The 26,855-nt window shown below is 41.7% G+C and overlaps 1 protein-coding gene across 1 annotated transcript; it reads left to right on the forward strand.

Annotated features, from left to right (window-relative positions):
• Positions 1 to 26,315, forward strand: PRSS38 (serine protease 38). The gene is made up of 5 exons (XM_066360236.1): positions 1 to 433; positions 1,183 to 1,345; positions 1,964 to 2,235; positions 25,459 to 25,601; positions 26,061 to 26,315. The coding sequence occupies exons 1-5, from the start codon at positions 1 to 3 to the stop codon at positions 26,313 to 26,315; spliced, it is 1,266 nt and encodes a 421-aa protein (XP_066216333.1).
• Positions 26,316 to 26,855: the final 540 nt, after the last annotated feature.

Below are 26,855 nucleotides of genomic sequence, written 5' to 3' on the forward strand. Positions count from 1 at the left end.
ATGGTATCACCCAAGAGCATCCTGCTGACCCGTAGGAAGACCCTCCTGAGGGCCGCATCCACACCAGAGACGAGGGGCTGGACGCGTCACGAGGCCGCGGTGAACAGGCAGAACCGGAGCTCGGGGCCCCACCCCGCGCAGCGGTCGCAGCGCTGCCCAGCGGCATGCGCGGCCCTGGCTCCACCATGCGTAGCGTGCCCAGCGACCGTTGTGCTTCAGAGGCTCGGTCGCGCAGGGCAGTCACCACGAGCCCCGCACGCTCCGCCCTCGCAGCTGGGCCTCCGCCTCATGGCCATCCTGCTCTTCTGCCCTGGAGCCGGGCCCCGAATTTCGCAGGCCACCGGGAGCCTCCACCTGCTGCTGCTCCTTCTGCTCGGAGCCCAGGAAGCAGCCTCTGCCCACTGCGAGCGGGACGTCTCTGCCCGCCACGTGGGTAGGACCCCTCCCAGACGGATTGCGGTGGTCCGGAGGCAGCTGGGTTCAGAGAGCTCTTCCCTCGCCGCCCCTCCCCTGTCCTCTCCCCTCCGTGTCCTCTCTCCTCCCCAGCCCTCTCCCCTTCCCCTGCCTTCTCTCCTCCCGAGTCCTCTCCCCTCCGTGTCCTTTCTTCTTCCCTGTTCTCTCCTCTCCGTGTCCTCTCCCCTCCCCTGTCCTCTCCCCTCCCCTGTCCTCTCCCCTCCTCAGTCCTCTCCCCTCCGTGTCCTCTCTCCTCCCTGTCCTCTCCCCTCCCCTGTCCTCTCCCCTCCCCTGTCCTCTCCCCTCCTCAGTCCTCTCCCCTCCGTGTCCTCTCTCCTCCCTGTCCTCTCCCCTCCCCTGTCCTCTCTCCTCCCCTGTCCTCTCCCCTCCCCTGTCCTCTCCCCTCCCCTGTCCTCTCTCCTCCCCGTCCTCTCTCCTCCCCTGTCCTCTCCCCTCCCCTGTCCTCTCTCCTCCCCTGTCCTCTCCCCTCCCCTGTCCTCTCCCCTCCCCCGTCCTCTCCCCTCCCCAGTCCTCTCCCCTCCCCTGTCTTCTCACCTCCCTAGTCCTCTCTCCTCCCCGTCCTCTCCCCTCCGCTGTCCTCTCCCCTCCCCTGTCCTCTCTCCTCCCCTATGCTCTCCCCTCCTCTGTTACCACTGCCCCTCCCCCTTTGGTGTGCCCTGCATGTCCCTAGGTAGCTGCTACTCACGTGTTCTGTTCCAATCCGCTCAGCCTGCGGCCAGCGTCATGTACAGGGGAAGATCCTGGAGGGTGAGGACGCCCCTGAGAAGAAGTGGCCATGGCAGGTCAGCGTGCACTATGGGGGCTTCCACATCTGTGGCGGGTCTATCATCAGTGAGTACTGGATCCTGTCTGCAGCCCACTGCTTTGGCAGGTGAGTGAGTGGTACCGGATGCCATTCCCGTGGAGTTCCAGAGACCTTGTGAGGCTGACCACACAAGACACGTGGAGCTAGAACTTCTTGGAACTGACGAAAGAGTGGAGCCCAGCACAGCTCCATCCTCTATAGCTACTCCTGGCATGGGGCTAAGGGATCCTTAGGGCCATCTGTTCTTTGAGATAGGTGTGGAGCCAAATCATAGGATGAGAGGTGAGGAGAGGAGACACATCACAGGATTACAGGCGAGGAGACATATCCTAGGAGGGAAAGAGAAGAGGCACATCACAGGATGAGAGCAGAGGAGAGACTTACTTCTGGGGAGCCCACTTTATGCCTGAAAAACTCACCATTGTGTGCGGTTGGTGGCCAGCAGGTTCTGGTGGTTTCCCAGATCTCCTGCAAGCCCCCACGTCAGGACTTCCTTAGGGGCAATTCTACCAAACAACCAAGTCCCCACTGTTCTGCAAGGGAATGCTTCTCCACATTCTGGCTGAGAGCCTGAATACCAGGTTGCCGTGCTCCAGCCCTCCCTGTGTCTGTGAGCTAACAGTGGCTTCTCTCCCCGGGTTCAAGGTGCTTGAGCCACTGTGCCTTTGTTCTCTCTCCCCACAGGACCAGGAACACTGAGGCATTTGATATGTATGTGGGCCTTGTAGACCTCCAGGTCGCAGCCAGTCACACCCAGTGGTTTGAGGTGAATAAGGTGATCCTGCATGACACATATGCACTACACCACCCTATTGGAGGCGATGTCGCTCTGGTACAGTTGAAAACGCGTATTGTATTTTCTGACTCTGTACTCCCCGTCTGCATTGCAACCCCAGATGTGAACCTTCAGAACCATACCTGCTGGGCTACAGGATGGGGTCTCATCTCCCCAAAAGGTAGGAGAACAAAGAGCAGTGTCAGTCCCTTTAATGGAATTTGTGGAAGGAATGACTGCCCTTTGGCACTACAAAAATGTATTCTGTCAGTTATAGGATAGCAGGGTTTCTGGGAACTGGAATCCTGACCTAATAATCACTATTCTCTGTCAGCATAGAGTTTTGTTTTTATCCCTGGCTGGCTTTGTTCTATACAGAGAAGCCGTTACTTCTACTTTGAGTGTGGAATTAATATTTAGTATATCAAGACCACAAGCTTCAAAGTAAAGTTTCCTAAGATAGTAAATTTAACTTAGAAGTAGTCTTTTTTAGCTTATTAAACAGCAATTATTTGCCTGACCTGTTGTGGTGCAGTGGATAAAGCATCGACCTGGAATGCTGAGGTTGCTGGTTTGAAACCCCAGGCCTTGCCTGGTCAAGGCACATATGGGAGTTGATGCTTCCTGCTCTTCCCTCCTTTTCTCTCTCTTTTTCTCTCCTTTCTCTAAAATGAATAAATAAAATCTAAATAAAAAAGCTCTTTGTTGTTCTCATTTTCTGCATAAAAGCCTTGTATTTTCTTTCTAGGTTTTTACCTGGGTACTTTAGTAGAATTTTTATGGCTAAGTAAAAGATTATTTTAAATTGCATTAGCTAACCAGTCATACCTGTTGATTTTTTCACATTAAGCTTGTTTCTAGCTACCGTATAGAACTCATTTTTAATAGCTTGTCAGTTGGTTATTTGACTGTTCTAGACTTTTTAAAATCGTGTTTTTACTACAAATAAGATTGTTTTATTGCTTCTTTTCCTATATTTTATCCTATATTTTTCTTATCTTATTGCAATGATTGGAACTGCCAGTAAAAATGATGCTGGGTCTCCTTTTTAAATTTTTTTTATTTTAATGGAAATACTTCTAATGGTTTACTATTAAGTTTGTGGTTTGGTCTGGATATTTTAGATTGATGTCTTACATCAAGTTTAAAAGTTCAAAATCTAGTTTACTTGACTTAAAAAATGTTATTAAAGCCCTGGCCGGTTGGCTCAGCGGTAGAGCGTCGGGCCTGGCTTGCAGGAGTCCCGGGTTCGATTCCTGGCCAGGGCACACAGGAGAGGTGCCCATCTGCTTCTCCACCCCTCCCCCTCTCCTTCCTCTCTGTCTCTCTCTTCCCCTCCCACAGCGAGGCTCCATTGGAGCAAAGATGGCCCGGGCACTGGGGATGGCTCCTTGGCCTCTGCCCCAGGCGCTAGAGTGGCTCTGGTTGCAACAGAGCGACGCCCTGGAGGGGCAGAGCATTGCCCCCTGGTGGGTAGAGCTTCGCCCCTGGTGGGCATGCCGGGTGGATCCCGGGCGGGCGCATGCGGGAGTCTGTCTGACTGTCTCTCCCCATTTCCAGCTTCGGAAAAATACAAAAAAAAAAATGTTATTAAAGATAAGCTGTTATAACTTAAAGTTAGAATGTTTTAACTAGGATATTAAGTGTAATCCCCATAGTAACTATGAAAAGTAGCAATAGAATATACTCAAAGGAAATTAAGAGAGAATTTAAACACCTTACTATAAAAAAATTAAGACAACATAAGACAGAATGCTGGAAATGAGGGACAAAAAAGCCATAAGGCATATAAAGAGCAAATTGCACAATGACAGAAGTAAGTCCCTGCTTGTCAGTAATTAATTTAAATGTAAATGGATTAAAGTCTCCAATAAAAAACAAAGACTGGGAGAAGAAACTAACTATATCCTGTCTACAAGAGACTCACTTAAGACTCAAAGGCACGACTGACCAGGTAGTGGTGCAGAGTATAGAACATTGTACTGGGACACAGAGGACCAGGTTCAAAATCCCAAGGTTGCCAGCTTGAGCATGATTCATCCAGCTTGAGCGTAGGCTCACCAGCTTGAGTGTAGGATGACTGGCTTGTAGGGTCACTGGTTTGAGTGTAGCATCATAGACATGGCCCCATGGTCACTGGCTTGAGCCCAAAGGTTGCTGGCTTGAAGCCTAAGGTCATTGGCTTGAACCCATGGTTGCTGGCTTGAGCAAGCAGTCATTCCCCGGTCAAGGCACATATGAGAAAGCAATCAATAACAACTAAGGTGCTGCAACTATGAGTAGATGCTTCTCATCTCTCTCTCTCTTCCTGCCTGTCTGTCCTTATCTATCCCTATCTATAACTCTCTCTGTCTCTGTCAAGACCCAAAGCACAAAAAGATTTAAAGTAAAAGGATAGAAAAAGATTTCATGGAAATAGTAACCAAAAGAGAGCAAGACTGGCTATACTAATATTAGACAAAACAAACTTTAAATAAAAAAGGTTACAAGAGACACAGGAAGACTTTATATATTAGTAAAGGGCTTAATAGATCAAGAATATATAACAATTACAAACATTTACACACATAACAACAGACCATTTAATGATATGAAACAAGAACTAACAGGATTGCAGAGGCAGTTATAGAAAAGTAATTGGAGGCTTAAAAACCCACTCACAAGAATGGATAGAACAACTGGACAGTATATAATTAAGGATATTGAGAATTTAAACAACACAATAAACCGACTAACACTCTACCCAACAACAACAGCATACTCATTATCTCAAGTGCATATGGGGCATTTTCCAGGATAGACCATGTTAGGCCACAAAGAAAGTCTTTTTTTAAATCTTATTTTTATTAATTTTAATGCAGTGACATTGATAAATCAGGGTACATATGTTCCGAGAAAACATCTTCAGATTATTTTGACATTTGATTATGTTGCATACCCCTCACCCAAAGTCAAATTGTCTTCCATCACCTTCTATCTGGTTTTCTTTATGCCCCTCCCCTCCCCCCACCCCCCCACTCCACCCCCCCCCCCCGTTACCATCACATTCTTGTCCATGTCTCTGAATCTCATTTTTATGTCCCATCTATGTATGGATTCATATAGTTCTTAGTTTTTTCTGATTTACTTATTTCACTCCATATAATGTTATCAAGGTCCATCCATGTTATTGTAAATGATCTGATGTCATCATTTCTTATGGCTGAGTAGTATTCCATAGTATATATGTACCAAAGCTTTTTAATCCACTCGTCCTCTAGTGGACACTTGGGCTGTTTTCAGATCTTTACTATTGTGAACAATGCTGCCATAAACATGAGGGTGCATTTCTCCTTCTGGAACAGTTCTATGGTGTTCTTGGGGTATATTCCTAAAAGTGGGATAGCAGGGTCAAAAGGGATTTCCAATTTTCTGAGAAATCTCCATACTGTTTTCCACAGAGGCTGTATCAGTCTGCATTCTCACCAGCAGTGCAGGAGGGTTCCCTTTTCTCCACATCCTCGCCAGCACTTATTCTGTGTTGTTTTTTTGATGAGTGCCATTCTGACTGGAGTGAGGTGATATCTCATTGTGGTTTTAATTTACATTTCTCTAATGATTAGTGATGTTGAGCATTTCTTCATATGCCTATTGGCCATCTGTATGTCCTCTTTGGAGAAGTGTCTATTCATTTCTTTTGCCCATTTTTAAATTTAAAGTTTTTTATTTATTTATTCATTTTAGAGAGGAGAAGAAGAGACAGAGAGAGAGAAGGGGGGAGGAGCTGGAAGCATCAACTCCCATATGTGCCTTGACCAGGCAAGCCCAGGGTTTCGAATCGGCGACCTCAGCATTTCCAGGTCGATGCTTTATCCACTGCGCCAGCACAGGTCAGGCTCTTTTGCCCATTTTTGATTGGATTGTTTGTCTTTCTGGTGTTGAGATTTACAAGTTCCTTATAAATTTTGGTTATTAACCCCTTATCAGATATACTGTCAAATATGTTCTCCCATTGTGTAGTTTGTCTTTTTATTCTGTTCTTACTGTCTTTGGCAGTGCAAAAGCTTTTTAGTTTGATATAGTCCCATTTGTTTATCCTGTCTTTTATTTCACTTGCCCATGGAGATAAATCAGCAAATATATCACTACAAGAGATGTTGGAGAGCTTACTGCCTATGTTTTCTTCTAAGATGCTTATGGTTTCACGGCTTACGTTTAAGTCTTTTATCCATTTTGTGTTTATTTTTGTGAATGGTGTAAGTTGGTGGTCTAGTTTCATTTTTTTGCAGGTAGCTGTTCAATTTTCCCAACACCGTTTATTAAAGAGGCTGTCTTTACTCCATTGTATGCCCTTACCTCCTTTGTCAAATATCAGTTGTCCATAGAGCAAGAAAGTCTTAATAGATTAAAAAAGATAGATACACAAAGTATCTTTGATCATACTGGGATTAAATTAGAAATCAAGAACATTAGACTGGAAAATTCACAAAAATTGTGTAAACTAAACAACACACTTTTAAACAACCAATGTATCAAGAAAAATATCACAAGGGAACCTGTAAAGGATTTAGAATTGAATGAAATGGGAACACAACATACCAAAACTGAGAGGACACAACAAAAGTGCTGCTAAAGAGGAAATTTATAACTATAAATGCTTACATGAAAAAAATAAGAAAGATCTCACATCAACCTAACTTTACACCTTAGGAAACTAGAAAAAGAAACTAAACTCAATTTTAGCAGAAGGAAGCAAATAATAGAGATTAGAGCAGAGATAAATGAAAGAGAATAGGAAACAATGGAGAAAATCAAAGAAACCAAAAGTTGGTTCTTTGAAAAGATAGGCAAAATTGACAAACCTTTTGCTAGATGGACTAATTAAAAAGATAAAATTTAAATTACTAAAATCAGAAATGAAACTGGGGGCATTATTACCAATTTTACAGAAGTACAAATTATTTTGGAAAGGACTAGGAACAATTGTACTCCAACAAGTTGGACAGATTCCAACTAGATGAAATGGACAAACTCCTAAAATCAGAAAACCTACCAAGACTAAATTATGATGAAAAAGATCACCTGAATAGACTTGTAACTAGTAAGGAGATTGAGTCAGTAATCAAAAATTTTTCAACAAAGAGAAGTCCTGGACCTGATGGCTTCACTGGTGATTTTTTTTGTTATGGGAGACAGAAACAGAGACAGAGAGAGGTACAGATAGGGACAGACAGATAGGAAGGGAGAGAGATGAGGTTATCATCAAACTTCTCAGAAGAAACTCTACAAGCCAGAAGAGAGTGGACCCAATCATTCAAAGCACTGAAAGAGAGAAATTACCAGCCAAGAATACTATATCCATCAAAAGTATCCTTCAAATATGAAGGAGAAATAAAACTTTTTTAGACATGCAGAAGCTGAAGGAATTTATCACCAGAAAACCCCACTGCAGAAAATTCTCATGGAGGTTATCTGACCAGACACAAAGAAAAAAAAAAATTAAAACTACAAGTAAAAGCTCCAACAAGGGACAATTAAAACAAGATAATCTGTGACAAAAATAACATAAAAGGGGAGAGTATAAAAATCTGCAGTAGCAAAGGAGGATGGAGTGCAGAAGCACTCAAAAATCAATGGACTCTTGTACATATGAACATTTTTTCCTTAATAACCTAATGGTAACCACCCATGAAAAAGCCACTACTGAAACACACAGCTTAAAAAAGGAATAAACAGGAGAAAGAAGTATGGAAAAGAACCAAAGAAGACAGAGCTACCAGAAAACAAAACATAAAATGGCTATAGGAAATCCTCAAGTGTCAGTAATTACCCTAAATGTAAAAGGGCTGAACTCACCAATAAAGAGGCACAAAGTAGCAGATTGGATCAAAAAGCAAAATCCAACTGTATGCTGCCTTCAAGAGACACATCTAAGCTGCAAGGACAAAAATAATTTCAAAGTGAAACGTTGGGAAAAAAATTCTCCAAGCAAATAGTATCCAAAGAAAAGCAGGTGTAGCCATACCCATATCTGACAATACTGACTTCAAGACAACAAAGGTAACCAGAGACAAAAATTGACATTTTGTAATGATAAAGGTGCCCTTGTATCTAGAAGACATAACACTTCTTAATATATATGCACCAAACCAGGGAGCACCAAAATATATAAGGCATCCACTAACTTATCTAAAAATAGAAGCAGACACAAACAATCATACTTGGAGATCTCAACACACCATTGACAGTTTAGATCATCCAAACAGAAAAATCAAATATTGGCCTGACCAGGCAGTGGCGTGGTGTCAGCCTGGGACACAGAGGACCCAGGTTCAAAACCCTGAGGTTGTCAGCTTGAGCATGAGCTCATCTGAGTTGAGTGTTGGCTCACTGGCTTGAGAACTGGGTTACTGGCTTGAGCATGGGATGATAGCATGGCCCCATGGTTGTTGAATTGAGCCCACAGGTCACTGGCTTGAAGTCCAAGGTCACTGGCTTGAGCCTAAGGTTGCTGGCTTGAAAACAAGTCACTTGAACACAAGTCACTGGCTTGAACAAGGGGTCACTCACTCTGCTACACCCCCCCCAAGTCAAGGCACATATGAGAAAGCAATAAATGAACAACTAAGGAGCCACAAAGAAGAATTGCTGCTTCTCATCTCTCTCCTTTCTAGCCTGTCTCTCCCTGTCTGTCCCTCTCTCTGTCTCACTAAAAAATTTTCAGAAAAAGGAAAGACATATCAGCATTAAGAGACACTCTGGACAAAATGGACATAATAGACATTTATAGGACATTTCATCTCAAAACTCAGATTATGGTCTTCTCCAGTGGGCATGGAACATTCTCAAGGATAGACCATATGTTGGCCCATAAAACTAACATCAACAAATTCAGTAAGACTGAAATTATATCAACCATATTTTCTGATCATAAGGCTTTGAAATTAGGATTCAACTATAAAAAGGAAGTAAACCCACAAAACTGGAAATTAAACAATGTACTTCTACAAAATGAGTCAAAGAAGAAATAAAAGCAGAGATCAAAATATATATACAGACAAACAAAAATGACAACACGACATCAAAATTTCTGGGATGCAGGCACTGCAAGTATAGTGTGAAGAAAGGAAGCAGGCCCTCAGGTTATTTTTGGCAAGTCGTAGGAAATAGCCAACATTCTCATTTGAATCCTTCTCGTTAAAACCCTGAGTCTAACTTCACAATTTTTGTCTCTAATGTCGGCAAAGTTCTCTTTTTCCAGCTAATTGGCAATAGGCCTCCATGGAAGTTTTCTCAGCATCTCTGCAAAAATTTAGGCAGCATTAGGTTGACACCATCATCACGTTTGCCAAGACAGCAAAAATCTCGGCTGGCAAAACTTATAGTGTGATGGAGCAGAACAGTGAGGACAGCTCGGAATCACTGATCATTTCAGGGTGTCCTTCCCAGGAGTTTCCAATGCATGACTTTCCCACTGTCTTTGAAGCAGGAATAGTAGGTAGTAGCTACTCTGGGGACAGCCACAGAGATGTAGATAAGTTTGCCTCCTCCTTTTTACGTTTATTCTCTGCCCTCAAGTGTTTCCTGGAGGGAAAATTATTTTTAAAATACTTTTATGTAACAGCAACAAAAATGGTTTTTTAAAAAAAATTCAACCCTGGCTGGTTGGCTCAGCGGTAGAGCGTCGGCCCAGCATGCAGGAGTCCCGGGTTCGATTCCCAGCCAGGGCACACAGGAGAGGCGCCCATCTGCTTCTCCACCCCTCCCCCTCTCCTTCCTCTCTGTTTCTCTCTTCCCCTCCCGCAGCGAGGCTCCATTGGAGCAAAGATGACCCGGGCGCTGGGGATGGCTCTGTGGCCTCTGCCTCAGGCGCTAGAATGACTCTGGACGCAACAGAGCGACGCCCCAGAGGGGCAAAGCATCGCCCCCTGGTGGGCATGCCAGGTAGATCCCGGTCAGGCGCATGCGGGAGTCTGTCTGACTGCCTCCTCGTTTCCAGCTTCAGAAAAATGGGGGGAAAAAAATTCAGTCAGTCGAAATGGCAAAAAAAAATTTTTTTTCTGGGATGCAATGAAAGCAGTAAAAATATGGAAGTTTATATCACTACAGGCTTATATCAAGAAACAGATCCCAAGTAAACAACCTAACATCACACCTTAAGGAACTAGAAAAAAAAAGAACAAAGGCAACCCGAAGTCAGCAGAAGAGGGGAAATAGTAAAAATTAGAGCACAACTACATGAAATAGAGAACAAAAAAAAAAAAAAAACTAGAAAAAATTAATACAACAAAGAGCTGGTTCTTTGAAAAGATCAATAAAATCAACAAATCACTGGCTTGACTCACTAAGGAAAAAAGAAGAAGAACTCATATAAACAAAATCCAAAATGAAAGAGAAGAAATTACCACACACATCACAGATATACACAGGTTCATAGTAGAATGTTATGAAAGATTATATGCCACAAAACTCAACAACCTAGAAAAAATGGATAAATTCTTAGAACTATATAATCTTCCTAGACTGAGTTGTGAAGAAGTGGAAAACCTAAATAGACCTATAAACAGGGAAGAAATAGAAACAACTATCAAAAACCTCCCCAAAACAAAAATCCAAGACCAGATGGCTATACTAGTAAATTCTACCAAGCATTTAAAGAACATGTGGTACCTATCCTTCTCAAAGCCACCCAAAAAAATACAGAAAAAGCAGCAATACTCCCCAACACATTTTATAAGGCCAACATAACCTCATACCAAAACCTGGCAAAGACAACAGAAAAAATGAAAACTACAGACCACTATCACCAATGAATATAGATGCAAAAATCCTAAACAAAATACTAACAAATGGAATACAACAACACATTAAAATAATAATACATGATCATTAAGTGGGATTCATTCCAGGAGCACAAGGATGGTTCAACATATGGAAATCGATCAACATAATATACCACATCAACAAAACAAAGAACAAAAATCATATGATCCTATCAATAAATGCAGAAAAGACATGATAAGATGCAACATCCCTTTATGTTTAAAACACTCAATAAAATCAGAATGGAAGAAAAGTACCATATATGACACAGGAAAGCCACATATGAAGGAAAGCCATATATGACAAAGAGGAATATTTGTAGGCTTTTCCTCTAAAATCAGGAACAAGAGAAGGCTGCCCACTCTCTCCACTCTTATTCAACATAGTTCTGGAAATTTTAGCCAGAGCTATTAGGCAGGAGAAAGAAATAAAAGGCATCCATATCAGGAAAGAAGTAAAGTTATCACTTTTTGAAGATGATATCCTATATATAAAAAACCTCAAAGACTCCACCAAAAAAACTATTAGAAACAATAAACCAATACAATAAAATCACAGTACACAAAATCAATATACAAAAGTCTACTGCTTTTCTACATGCCAATGATGAAACATCGGAAAAACAAACTAAAAAAAGCAATTCCTTTTACAATTGGAACAACAACAACAAAATACCTAGGAATAAACTTAACAAAGGATTTGAAGGACTTGTATATACTGAAAACTGCAAAACATTATTGAAAGAAATGGAAAAAGACACAATGAAATGAAAAAACATTCCATGTTCATGAATTGGAAGAATCAACATGGTTAAAATGGCCATGTTACCCAAAACAATATACATATTTAATGCAATCCGATCAAACTCCCAATGTCATTTTTTAAAGAAATAGAACAAAAAATTACCACCATTATAAAAAAAACCAATAGCCAAAACAATCCTGAGGAAAAAGAATTAAGCTGGAGACAGCGGCAGAAGGGGTAGTGGACCTGCAGACAGACCACACCTTGGAAACAAAAGAAGTCACACCCATTGGACTCCAGTGGCCACACCCTTCCTATACACAGACAAAATGGGAAGGCAGAGAAATGCAACCCAAATGAATCAAGAGAAATCCCCAGTAAAGGACTTGAATGAGTCAGAAATAACCAAATTACTGGATGCAGAGTTTAAAATAATGATTGTTAGGATGCTTAAAGATCTTAGAACAACAATAGATGGACATAACAAACACCTAAGTAAAAAGATAGCAAGTATAAAAAAGGACATTGAAATAATAAAAAAGAATCAGTCAGAAATAAAAAATACAATATCAGAAATGAAGACCACAATGGAAGGAATTAAAAGCAGGTTGGATGAAGCTGAGGATCAAATCAGCGAGTTAGAGGACAAGATAAACAAAGGTATGGAAGCAGAGCAACAAAAGGAAGAGACTCAAAAAGTCTAAGGAAACTCTAAGAGAGCTCTGTGACAACATGAAGAGAAATAAAATCCGCATCATAGGGGTTCTTGAAGAAGAGAAAGAACAAGGGATAGAGACTTTGTTCAGTCATATCATAGCTGAAAACTTCCCTAAATAGATGCAGGAAAAAGTCACACAAGTTCAAGAAGCACAGAGAATTCCATTAAAGAGAAACCCAAAGAATCTACACCAAGCCACATCAAAATTAAAATACCGAAGCTAAGAGATAAAGAGAAAATATTAAAAGCTGCTAAAGAAAAAAGGCTATCATCTACAAAGGAGCCCCCATAAGGATGACATCCGACTTCTCAACAGAAACACTTGAGGCCAGAAGGGAATGGCAAGAAATATTCAGAGTAGTGCAGAACAAGAACCTACAACAGAGACTACTTTATCCAGCAAGGCTATTGTTTAAATTGGAAGAAGAAATAAAAAGCTTCCCAGACCAAAAAAAAAACACAAGGAATTCATTATTACCAAACTAATGCTGGAAGAAATGCTAAGGGACCTGTTGTAGACAGATCAAAGGGGGAAAAGATAATAGCAAAAGAAGAATACAGCTTTAAAGAATAAAATGGCAATTCACAACTACATATCAATAATAACCTTAAATGTAAAGGGATTAAATGATCCAATCAAAAGACACAGGGTAGCAAAATGGATAACAAAACAGGATCCGTACATATGCTGTCTACAGGAGACCCACCTCAAAACAAAAGATACACATGGACTGAAAGTAAAAGGATGGAAAAAATATTTTATGCGAATGGAAATGAAAAAAAGCTGGGGTAGCAATACTTATATCAGACAAAATGGATTTTAAAACAAAGACTATAGTAAGAGATAAAGAAGGTCACTACATAATGATAAAGGGAGCAATCCAAAAGAAAGAGATAACCATTATAAATATCTACGCACCTAATATAGGAGCACCTAAATATATAAAGCAGGCTTTGATGGATATAAAGAGCGAGATCAACAGCAATACTATAATAGTAGGGGATTTCAATACCCCACTAACATCACTAAATAGATCCTCAAGAAAAAAAAGTAACAAAGAAACAGCAGACTTAAAGGACGCACTAGATCAACAGGAGTTAATAGTTTTCCTCAGAACCTTTGACCCTAAAGCAGCAGAATATACACTCTTTTTAAGTGCTTGTGGTACATTCTCTATGATAGACCACATGTTAGGACACAAAAGCAGTCTCAATAAATTTTAAAAGATTGAAATCCTATCAAGCATTTTCTCTGATCACAATGGCATGAAACTAGAAATCAACCACACAAAAAAATGGAAAAATAAACACTTTGAAACTAAATATCATGTTATTAAATAATGAATGGGTTAATGAGATCAAAAAAGAAAATTTAAAATTCCTAGAAACAAATGATAATGAGCTTACAACAACTCAAAATTCATGGGACACAGCAAAAGCAGAACTGAGAGGGAAGTTCATAGCATTACAGGCATACTTTAAGAAGCTAGAAAAAGTTTAAATAAACAACTTAACCAAAAACCAAAAAATCTAGAAAAAGAACAGCAAATAAGCCCTGAGGTAGTAGAAGGAAGGAAATAATAAAGATCAGAGTGGAAATAAATGACATAGAGGCTAAAGAAACAATACAGAGGATCAATGAAACCACAAACTGGTTCTTTGAAAAGGTAAACAAGATTGATGAACCTTTAACCAGACTCATCAAGAAAAAAGAGGACTCAAATAAAATTAGAAATGAGAGTGGAGAAATAACAACTGACACAACAGAAATACAAAGGATTGTAAGAAAATACTATGAAAAATTGTATGCCAAAAAATTAGACAACCTAGATAAAATGAAAAAATATTTTAAAACATATAATGTTCCAAAAAATCAATCTGGAAGAATCAGAAAACCTAAAACAGACTGAATACAACAAATGAGATTGAAACAGTTATCAAAAAAACTCCCAACAAACTAAAGTTCTGAGCCTGATGTCTTCACAAGTGAATTCTACCAAATATTCAAAGAAGAACTAACTCCTATCCTTCTCAAGCTATTTAAAAAAAATTCAAGAGGAAGGAAGACTTCCAAGCTCCTTTTATGAGGCAAGCATAATTCTGATCCCCAAACCAGGCAAAGACAACACAAAAAAGAAAATTATAGGCCAATATCCCTGATGAATTTAGATGCTTAAATCCTCAACAAAATCTTAGCAAACCGGATCCAGCAATAGATGAAAAAAATCATACACTAGGATCAAGTGGGATTTATTCTTGGAAGGCAAGGCTGGTACAATATTCACAAATCAATCAATGTGATCCATCACATAAACAAAAGGAAGGAGAAAAACCACATGATAATTTCAATAGATGCAGAAAAAGCATTTGATAAAATCCAGCACCCATTCATGATCAAAACTCTCAGCAAAATGGGAATACAGGGAACATACCTCAACATGATAAAAGCCATCTATGACAAACCCACAGCCAACATCATACTCAATGGGCAAAAATTAAAAGCAATCCCCTTAATATCAGAAACAAGGCACGTGTGCCCCCTTTCACCACTCTTATTCAACATAGTTCTGGAAGTCCTAGTCACAGCAATCAGACAAAAAATAAATAAATAAATAAAAGGCATCCAAATTTGAAAAGAAGAAATAAAACTATCATTATTTGCAGATATGATATTGTATATAGAAAACTCTAAAGTCTCAGTCAAAAAACTACTAGACCTGATAAATGAATTCAGCAAGGTAGGAGGATATAAAATCAATACTCAGAAATCAGAAGCATTTTTATACACTAACAATGAACTATCAGAAAGAGAAATTAAGGAATTAATCCCCTTTACCATTGCAACCAAAAAAATAAAGTACCTAGGAATAAATTTAACCAGGGAGATTAAAGACTTGTACTCGGAAAATGATAAAACGTTGATAAAAGAAATCAGGGAAGATACAAACAAGTGGAGGCATATACCATGCTCATGGTTAGGAAGAATAAACATCATTAAAATGTCTATATTACCCAAAGCAATTTATAAATTCAATGCAATACCAATTAAAATACCAATGACATACTTCAAAGATATAGAACACATATTCCAAAAATGTATATGCAACCAAAAGAGAACACAAATAACCTCAGCAATCTTGAAAAGGAAGAATGAAGCGGGAGGTATCACACTTCCAGAAATCAAGTTATATTATAAGGCCATTGTACTCAAAACAGCCTGGTACTGGCATAAGAACAGGCATATAGATTAATGGAACAGAACTGAGAACTCAGAAATATACCCACACTTTTATGGACAACTGATATTTGACAAAGGAGGTAAGAGCATACAATGGAGTAAAGACAGCCTCTTCAACAAATGGTGTTGGGAAAATTGGACAGCTACCTGCAAAAAAAAGAAACTAGACCACCAACTTACACCATTCATGAAAATAAACTAAAAATGGATAAAAGACTTAAATGTAAGCCGTAAAACCATGAGCATCTTATAAGAAAACATAGGCAGTAAGCTCTCCAACATCTCTTGCAGCGATATATTTTATTTGCTGATTTATCTCCAAACACAAGTGAAATAAAAGACAGAATAAACAAGTGGGACTATATCAAACTAAAAAGGATTTGCACAGCCAAAGACAATAAGAACAGAATAAAAAAGACAAACTACACAATGGGAGAACATATTCGACAATATGTTTGATAAGGGTTTAATAACCAAAATTTGTAAAGAACTTGTAAATCTCAACACCAGGAAGACAAACAATCCAATCAAAAAATGGGCAAAAGAAATGAATAGACACTTCTCCAAAGAGGACATACAGATGGCCAATAGGCATATGAAAAAAATACTCAACATCACTAATTATTAGAGAAATGCAAATTAAAACCACAATGAGATATCACCTCACACCAGTCAGAATGGCGCTTATCAACAAAACAACACAGAATAAGTGCTGGCGAGGATGTGGAGAAAATGGAACCCTCCTGCACTGCTGGTGGGAATGCAGACTGATGCAGCCACTGTGGAAAACAGTATGGAGATTCCTCAAGAAATTAAAAATTGAACTGCCTTTTGACCCAGCTATACCACTGTTAGGAATATACCCCAAGAACACTATAGCACTCTTTGAAAAGAAGAAATGCACCCCCATGTTTATGGCAGTATTGTTCACAATAGCAAAGATTTGGAAACAGCCCAAGTGTCCGTCAGTGGATGAGTGGATTAAAAAGCTTTGGTATATATATACTATGGAATACTACTCAGCCATAAGAAATGATGACATTGGATCTTTTACAACAACATGGATGGACCTTGATAACAGTATACTGAGCGAAATAAGTAAATCAGAAAAAACTAAGAACTATATGATTCCATACATAGGTGGGACATAAAAATGAGACTCAGAGACATGGACAACCTTGTTGGGTTTACAGGGTAGGGGAGGAGGAGAGGGAGGGGTTGGGGGAGGGGATGAGCACAAAGAAAACCAGTTAGAAGGTGATGGAAGACAATTTTATCAATGTCACCCCATTAAAATTAATCAAAAAAAAAAAAAAAAAAAAAGAATGTGTCTCACGGCTAATTCAGGCAGTTAGAAGAATAGTATAAGGATGCTAATTCTGCTTCTCAGGCCACATCCTGCAAAAGGGGCCCCAAGCAAATTGGTGGTTTGGCTCCTCTGATTTTGCCAATTGGATTTAAAAAAAAATAGGTCAGGAACGCCCTGAAATGGAAATAACAATACATGAGCATAAATTTAAAGGACTTTTAGATACTGGAGCTGATGTATCTGTTATTGCTAAGCTACATTGGCCTCCTTCCTGGCCCAGTCATGCATCAGCCACAGAATTACAAGGTATAGGGCAGAGTAAATCCCCTCAACAAAGTTCTAGTTTTCTACATTGGGAAGATTAAGAAGGTCATTCTGGATTTTTTAAGCCTTATGTGCTCCCTGGATGGCCAGTTAATTTGTGGGGTAGAGATGTTTTGAAAAATATGGGAGCATTGCTTGTCAGTCCTAATGGTTTAGTCAGTACTCAGATGCTTGATTGGGGATTTTTGCCCACCAAGGGACTAGGGAAAGAACAGCGAGGAATTCTTACCCCCATAGAAGTGGCACCCAATGCCAGAAGGTGTGGATTAGGATATCAAAATTTAGCATAGGGGCCTTGGTAGCTCCTGCTACCTCAATAATGCATTGTGCAGACCCAGTTACTTGGAAATCAGATAATCCTGTATGGGTAGACCAACGGCCTCTTTCTCAGGAGAAACTTAGGGCAGCTGCTCAATTGATACAAGAGCAGCTACAGTTTGGGCACATTGAACCATCTAATAGCCCATGGAATACACTTTCATATTTTGATCTTTGCCTCGTGGATTATCAAGGGGCATAGGCGACCCTTACAACTTATAGGTTTTGAGCCTCAAAATTATTGTTGTTCCTTTTTCAAAGGATCAACAACAATGGCTCCGGGAAACTTCCACTAAATGGCAAATCGCTCTTGCCAATCAATGGACAACTTTATACTGAAACTGTCAACTTAAAATTAGCTCAAAGACTATAATTATATGCCATTATTCTGGCTTTTCAGCATTTGCCATATTCCCCCTTTAATCAAACATTTGATTATGGTGTTTCCACTATAAAGACTGCTGTCTTAGGGACAAATGCTGATGAACTATTTCAGCAGTTCCTCCTTCTTCAAAGACTTGTATGTCAACATAGAGCTCCATGTTTTATAGGACATACTCAAGCTCACTCCATGCTCCTTGGAGCTTTAGCACAAGGGAATGCCTTTTTTTTTTTTTTGTATTTTTCTGAAGTTGGAAATGGGGAGGCAGTCAGACAGTCTCCCGCATGCGCCTGACCGGGATCCACCCGGCACGCCTACCAAGGAGGGATGCTCTGCCCATCTGGGGTGTTGCTCTGTTGCAACCAGAGCCATTCTAGTGCCTGAGACAGAGGCCACAGAGCCATCCTCAGCGCCCGGGTCAACTTTGCTCCAATGGAGCCTTGGATGCGGGAGGGAAGAGAGAGATAGAGAGGAAGGAGAGGGGGAGGAGTGGAGAAGCAGATGGGCACTTCTCCTCTGTGCCCTGGCCAGGAATTGAACCCAGGACTCCTGCATGCCAGGCCGACGCTCTACCACTGAGCCAACCGGCCAGAGCCTAGGAATGCGCTTGTTGATCAAGCTACCCAAAAGAAAATTATTTGGAGCAACCATGACATTTTGAGCAATTCAGTCTCATACTATTCATCACCAGAACGCTGCAGCCCTGTGTTTACAGTTTCAACTTTCTCAGGAAGCAGCTCAGCAGATTGGGAAATCCTGTCCAAGGGGTCCTATACTACAATCTGTCCCTTCATTTGGAGTTAACCCTCAAGGACCCCTATCAGGACAACTTTGGCAAGTGGATGTTACTCATATACCTTCATTTGGCAAACAGTCCTATGTCTACGTTACAGTGAATACAGATTCTGGATTTGTGGTAACCTCTGACAGAACAGGAAGGGCTGCTAAGCATGTTATAGCTCATTGTCTTTATGCATTGTTCTATTATTGGATTTCCTAAACTGGTTAAACTGACAATGCTCCTGCATATGGAGGAAAAGCATTTACTGTATTTTGTCAAACCTTTCGAATTATGTGTATTTCCTCCAATCTTTAAAGTCAAGGTATTATTAAAGTATACCCAGCAAATATTTTAAGGTCAATTTCAAAAAATTTAAAAGGGGGGCGTCATATCCTGGAACTCCTACCGGTCTACCATATCATGCTTTTTACTTTAAAATTTTTTAAATTTCTTTTGAATGCTGATGAACAGGAGATGCCAAGTCTTTTTCTCCTGTAAACTACTACCTTCTTTATTTGATCCAGCTAATAATACTGTTTTATCTTTTTCTAAATAGCTCCAGATATATGGAAAAGATTTATATAGGTTGATGGGGATCCTCAAACCCCTCAGCGAGATCTTCTGAGCATGGCTTTTAAGATACCAAGAGGCAGAAAAAGCCCAATAGAGACCAAGGGAACTACCAGCTTTTAGGATATGCCCTTAAAGGCTCCAATGCCCCAAAGGGGTCTCATAGGATGCCATCTGGGTCCTGCTTCAATAGTGGAAAGAAAGGTCATTGAGCTAAAGCCTGCCAGACTTACATGCCTCTGCTGTGAGGAAACAGGGACACTGGAAGGTAGGCTTCCCCCTCGCTCCTCTAAGGGAGGGTTCAGTCTCTTCCAGCCCTTCTCCAGGCACCTATGACCTAACCTTGCCCAGAATGCTGAGGGTTGCCACTGAAGGCTGAAGGTGCCCAGGACCGTCAGCCCCATCTATGACACTGTGGATGAGCCTAGGGTATTTCTTCCATGAAGCAGGTAAACTGATCTCATTTGCACAAGGGCCACTTAACTATGTCTTGCCTAAATAGTCAGGTTTTTTATTCTTCCCTCGAAGATCTCTGTTGTGGGTATTGATAGTCCTATTTTCTGCTGCTTTGTTTAATATATAGTGTTTCCTTTATTCCTCCTACCTCAATGCCCCACTCATATTTCAGGCTGGGACCTACTCCTAATTTAGAGCTCTCTTTCCCCCTTTTGCCAACTTCTATTATGAATCTACCTTTGCCACCCAGCTTAGTGTATCCCAAGGTTCTCTTTACCAAGCCACAGTCTCAGAGCTCAAGGGAAAAGCAACCTGATCTCATCTCTCCAGGCAGAGAAAAACAGAAACTCCATCTCCACACATGCTGCAGATGGCTTTTCCAGTCTACCTGAATCATTACCAGCTAGAAGCAGCGGTAATTCGGACTTGGACGTGAGCTGCAAAGTATAGAATTGTGACAACAATTCCAGTGCCATGCGGACTTTTCCTGGATGTGGACTTTTCCTGGACTCCTGCTCCTTGTGACAGCTCCTAACAGACTGAACTGGGGTTGGGTTGCATTTTTCAGGGATTTGGCATGGTGTTGGAGCCAACTTGGACTTGGTGAACATGTTAAGGACACTACTCTTTTATGGATTCTTGCTGCATTGGACAAGAGTTTGCTTAAAGGCTTTAATCACTGTAAAAAAAAAAAAAAGAAGAAGACTGAATAAAGAAGATATGGCATATATACACCATGGTATACTATTCAGCCATAAGAAATGATGATATCGTATCACTTACAACAAAATGGTGGGATCTTGATAACATTATATGGAGTGAAATAAGTAAATCAGAAAAAAACAAGAACTTCAGGATTCCATACATTGGTGGGACATAAAAACGAGACTAAGAGACATGGACAAGAGTGTGGTGGTTTTGGGGGGTGGGGGGAGGGAAGGAGGAAGAGGGGGAGGGGGAGGGGCACAAAGAAAACTAGATAGAAGGTGATGGAGGACAATCTGACTTTGGGTGATGGGTATGCAACATAATTGAATGACAAGATAACCTGGACATGTTTCCTTTTAATATATGTACCCTGATTTATTGATGTCACCGCATTAAAATTAATAAAAATTTATTTATTAAAAAAAAGAAAGAAAATTATAGACTAATATCCCTGATGAATTTAGATGCTAAATTCCTCAACAAAATATTAGCAAACTGATCCAGCAATATATGAAAAAAAATCATACACCATGATTAAGTGGGACTTATTCTGGGGAGGCAAGGCTGGTACAATATTCACAAATCAATCAATGTGATTCATTACATAAACAAAAGGAAGGAGAAAAACCACATGATAATTTCAATAGATGCAGAAAAAGCATTTGATAAAATTCAGCACGCATTCATGATCAAGACTCTCAGCAAAGTGGGAATACAGGGAACATACCTCAACATGATAAAGACCATCTATGACAAATGCACAGCCAACATTATACTCAATGGGAAAAAATTAAAAGCAATCCCCTTAAGATCAGGAACAAGGCAGGGGTTCCCCCTTTCACCACTCTTATTCAACATAGTTCTGGAAGTCCTAGCCACAGCAATCAGACAAGACGAAATAAAAGGCATCCAAATTAGAAAAGAAGAAGTAAAACTATCATTATTTGCAGATAATATGATATTATATATAGAAAACCCTAAAGTCTCAGTCAAAAAGCTACTGGACCTGATAAATGAATTCAGCAATGTGGCAGGATATAAAATTAATAGTCAGAAATCAGAGGCATTTTTATACACCAACAGTGAACTGTCAGAAAGAGAAATTAAGGAAACAATGCCCTTCACTATTGCAACCAAAAAAACAAAGTACCTAGGAGTAAATTTAACCACGGAGATTAAAGACTTGTACTCAGAAAATTATAAAACATTGGTAAAAGAAATCAAGAAAGATACAAACAAGTGGAAGCATATTCTGTGCTCATGGTTAGGAAGAATAAACATTAAAATGTCTATATTACCCATAGCAATTCAATGCAATACCAATTATAATACCAATGACATACTTTAAAGATATAGAACACATATTCCAAAAATTTATATGGAACCAAAAAAGAACACAAATAGCCTCAGCAATCTTGAAAAGGAAGAATAAAGTGGGAGGTATCACACTTCCTGATATCAAGTTATAGTACAAGGCCATTGTACTCAAAACAGCCTGGTACTGGCATAAGAACAGGCATATAGATCAATGGAACAGAACAGAGAACCCAGAAATAAACCCACACTTTTATGGACAACTGATATTTGACAAAGGAGGTAAGAGCATACAATGGAGTAAAGACAGCCTCTTCAACAAATGGTGTTGGGAAAATTGGACAGCTGCCTGCAAAAGAATGAAACTAGACCACCAACTTACACCATTCACAAAAATAAACACAAAATGGATAAAAGACTTAAATGTAAGCCATGAAACCATAAACATCTTAGAAGAAAACATAGGCAGTAAGCTCTCCAACATCTCTTTCAGCAATATATTTGCTGATTTATCTCCACGGGCAAGGGAAATAAAAGACAGAATAAACAAATGGGACTATATCAAACTAAAAAGCTTTTGTGCAGCTAAAGACAATATGAACAGAAAAAAAAGACAACCCACACAATGGGGAACATATTCGACAATACGTCTGATAAGGGGTTAGTAACCGAAATTTATAAAGAACTTGTAAAACTCAACACCAGGAAGATAAACATTCCAATCAAAAAATGGGCAAAAGAAATAAATGGACACTTCTCCAAAGAGGACATACAGATGGCCAATAGGCATATGAAAAAATGCTCAATATTATTAGAGAAATGCAAATTAAAACCACATTGAGATATCACCTCACACCAGTCAGAATGGTGCTCATCAACAAAACAACAGAGTTAGTGTTGGTGAGGATGTGGAGAAAATGGAACCCTCCTGCACTGCTGGTGAGAATGCAGACTGGTGCAGCCACTGTGCAAAACAGTATGGAGATTCCTCAAAAAATTTAAAAAATCGAACTGCCTTTTGACCAAGCTATCCCACTTTTATTTATTTATTTATTTATTTATTTATTTATTTATTTATTTATTTTTTTCTGAAGCTGGAAACAGGGAGAGACAGTCAGACTCCCGCATGCGCCCGACCGGGATCCACCCGGCACGCCCACCATGGGGCGATGCTCTGCCCACCAGGGGGCGATGCTCTGCCCATCCTGGGCGTCGCAATGTTGCGACCAGAGCCACTCTAGCGCCTGAGGCAGAGGCCACAGAGCCATCCCCAGCGCCCGGGCCATCCTTGCTCCAATGGAGCCTTGGCTGCGGGAGGGGAAGAGAGAGACAGAGAGGAAAGCGCGGCGGAGGGGTGGAGAAGCAGATGGGCGCTTCTCCTGTGTGCCCTGGCCGGGAATTGAACCCAGGTCCTCCGCACGCTAGGCCGACGCTCTACCGCTGAGCCAACCGGCCAGGGCCGCTATCCCACTTTTAGAAATATACCCCAAGAACACCAGAGCACTGTTTCAAAAGGAGAAATGCACCCCCATGTTTATGGAAGCATTATTCATAATAGCAAAGATCTGGAAACAGCCCAAGTGTCCGTCAGTGGACGAGTGGATTAAAAAGCTATGGTACATATATACAATGGAATACTATGGGGCCATGAAAAAGAAGGAAATTTTACCTTTTGCAACAACATGGATTGACCTGGAAACTATTATGTTAAGTGAAATAAGTCAGAGAAAGAAAAATATCATATGACCTTACTCATTTGAGGAATCCAAGGAATAATGAGAACTAAGGAACAGAATTGAGACAGAGGAGGGATCAAAGGGACCAGAGGAAAAGAGAACAGAGGGAGAGGCAATGATAGGATGGGATAAACCTGAAGGGAAGGTGGGAGGGTACTATGGGGAGGGGGCAAGGGAGATGTTGAGGGGAATACGGGGGAGGAGGGATGCATTCAGGGTGACACTAGAATCTATGTAAGCACAATAAATTAAAATCAATTAAAAAAAGAATAAAGAAAAAAAGTCAGATGCAACCCAGTGTTTATCACAGCATTGTTCACAGTGACCAAAACTAAAATGTCCCTTGATAGAGGATTGGATAAAGAAGATGTGGTGCATATATACAGTGGAATACTACTCAGCCATAAAAATGATGACATATTTCCATTTACGACAACATGGATGGCCCTTAGGAACATTGTACTGAGTGAAATGAGTAAATCAGAAAAAGCTAGGAACTGTATGATTTCAAACATAGGTGGGACATAAAAGTGAGACTCATGGACACAGATAAATGTGCAGTGATTACCCGGGGGAAAGGGACATGGGGGACAGGGATTAAAGAAGGGGTGGGGGCAGGGTATAAAAAGGGACAAATATGAGCCACTCACCCCATTTTTTTGAGAACTGCACCTCTGAGTGCAGTCACTGCCTCTCTGGACACATTAGGGTACTATGGGACCACCTTCTTAGGATTTCTAGAGTCCCCTTTGTCCAGCAGGGAACATCTACTAGGTACAATCTTCCCACCCAGGTCTGTGTTGCACCTCCTCCTCAGTGCTCTGCCAAAGGTGAAACAGTTTGTGCCAGGCTCATCATTGTGGTCCTCTGTCTCCCTAGTTTTCTGTGGCCTCAGTGTCCATGTGAGCATGATGAGGACACTTCCCCCCACCTCGACACTGTCTCCCCCAATGTCCTTGATATTCCATAAGACTCTTCACTCTTGCCTCTTGACTGATTGGAACTTAGCTTCTCAGTTCCCTTGAGCTCTGGGCACTGTGAACTCTATCCTGGTCATTCTCTGCCCTCTCTGTGGAATGTACCTTCTGCATACTTGTCTTAGGGTCCAGCAGCAGACTGTGATAAACCAATCCCGTGTACTCTCTGGGGCTCTTTCTCTCTTGAGCTTCCTCCTCTGGCATCCGTCTGCCTGTTAGATTCCAACTGCCTGTGCTTCTTGTACTCCACAAACTGGAAAGCACACCAGGCAGGATGTGGACCCTTCTAGAACTTGCCTTTTCCATCATCTTTCAAAGTAGTTTCCTAATTGCATTCCTGGATGACCTCTTCCAACTCTATATCCTGAGTCTGTGGACTCTCTCTACTGTTATACATTCTTGTGTGCACCAGCTAATTCCCATGTGCCTCTTTCCTGATTAAGTACCTTCTTCAACACAGCCAGCAGCACCACAGACATTGCTGACATTCTGCTTTCTGTCTCTTTCCCTCAAGGTACACATGCATCGGCTTCAAAATTGACTCCCCACATACAGCCCCCCTTCGATCTTGGTCAGAGGATCTTCAGCCCATGAGAATAGCTCCTTCCATTTAGGCTGACATTAAGCCTTGAGATTCACTCACACATAAGTCAGGGAAGCTCAAGGTTTCTGGAACCAATTACTGTATCTCTCAGCATAGAGAGGACACAAGTGACACCCTACAAAACTTGAAGGTTCCTTTCTTGTACACATAGTGTCAGCCTTATAGCCACCCAGGGACAGCTGATGAGAATGAATGGGCTCCTGAGTCTCAATATTTCTCTTGTAAAGTTCCATGTGACATATATATACTCACATTTCATTGACCAAATCCTCAGCCCCAGTGCAGAGAACAGAGCCATTGGAGGGCAGGAGCAAGAGACGAAGTTGCTGCCTGACCTTCCTGGGCCTGGGGTTGGGCTGGGCATGTCCCTTGGGGAACAAGGTTGGGAGGACCTCTTACTGGACCTGTGCTTCTTTCTGACAGGTGATACCTCAAACTACTTGCAGGAGATCCAGGTGCCTCTGATCCCATTTACCCTGTGCCAGCTGCTCTATGGACAGACATCATACGTTCAGCCAGACATGTTGTGTGCTGGGGACCTCAGGAACATGAAGACCGTGTGCGAGGTGCATCCTACTGTGGAGATGGGGGGGATAAGCCCATGGCGCTCGCATATTCATCTGCTTGGAGCCATCAGAGGCACTTGTATTGAGGGTGGGTGGTACCTGAAGGCCAGGTTTCTATGGGGCTTCAAGCACACAGTCATACGACCACAGGCTGATTGGGACCATAGGTGGCCTAGTTGTAGATGGGACACAGGTCCAGTCAGTGCCCGGTGACCTTTGGGTCCCTATGCTGGCCAAAGCAGCCCAGGACTCTGCCCCTACCTGGGGCCTTGCCTGCTGACTGTTGCCCTGGGGTACTTGCTTTGCCCTCCCATAGCAGAGCCTGGCACTGGTGAGGTAGGGCTCCAGAGTGAAGGTGCTCTGGCCCTGGCCCTTCAGGGCTGGGCTCTGGGCCACCCTCATGCAGGAGACAGCAGGCCCCAGTCTCTGTGTCAACCAGAAACTCCTCTTTCCTTCCAGGGTGACTCTGGGGGCCCACTCGTCTGTGAATTCAACCGCATCTGGGTGCAGATTGGAATAGTGAGCTGGGGCCGCGGCTGCATGTTCCCTATGTATCCTGCAGTTTATGCTCGAGTCTCCTATTTCTCAGAATGGATCCATCATCAGATTACAAGCATCTGCCCACCTCCTCAGCTGCTTCCCACTCTCTCCTCCACTCTGGGGGCCTCCATCACTGTCCTTGTCACCATGATGGCCTTCCTGCCAATATTGTGAGGAAAGCCCCCCCCCCCCCCCCGCTCCACTGGCCCGAGCCCCACTCTCCCCTGCATGCCTCTCTCCCTGTCCAGCTCAGCCCCTCAGGTCCCTGGGCAAGTGAATGAGGGGAGGGCCTCTAGCCAGGCCAATTCCAGGTAAGGAAGCCGCTGAGCCAGGGCCATACCTCAAGAGGCAGACCCAGTCTCACCACAGAAGGGCTGGGGTACCCAGGGAGAACGGGGTGCCTTGGCCAAGTGCTCTGGCAGCTGATATTTGGTAAGACATTAAATATTTATAAAGCGAATGTCCTGGAAGTCCTGCGGCCATCTTTCCATACAGAGTAGAGACGCTCGTGCAGACACAGTGCCCTTGTCAGGATGACAGGCAGCATTCCTGGGCGGCCTCTTCCAACATTGCCTTCTAGAAAGAATGGCCACGCAAACACATGTCTGGGCCTCGAGGCCGGGCCCCAGGGAAAGGCGCCAGTTTAAATACAACTATGGTATCACAGAGTAGTTAAATACTTAAAATTCCAATTCAGAAATTGGGAAACATGAG

Source organism: Saccopteryx leptura, chromosome 1, assembly GCF_036850995.1.
Source record: "Saccopteryx leptura isolate mSacLep1 chromosome 1, mSacLep1_pri_phased_curated, whole genome shotgun sequence".
Classification (NCBI taxonomy): domain Eukaryota; kingdom Metazoa; phylum Chordata; class Mammalia; order Chiroptera; family Emballonuridae; genus Saccopteryx; species Saccopteryx leptura.

Coding starts and splice junctions, on each gene's coding strand:
- PRSS38 (XM_066360236.1), top strand. CDS start 1: ATGGTATCACCCAAGAGCATCCTGCTGACCCGTAGGAAGACCCTCCTG. Junction 1,346..1,963: donor GCAGCCCACTGCTTTGGCAG/GTGAGTGAGTGG, acceptor CTCTCCCCACAG/GACCAGGAACACTGAGGCAT. Junction 2,236..25,458: donor GGGTCTCATCTCCCCAAAAG/GTAGGAGAACAA, acceptor TCTTTCTGACAG/GTGATACCTCAAACTACTTG.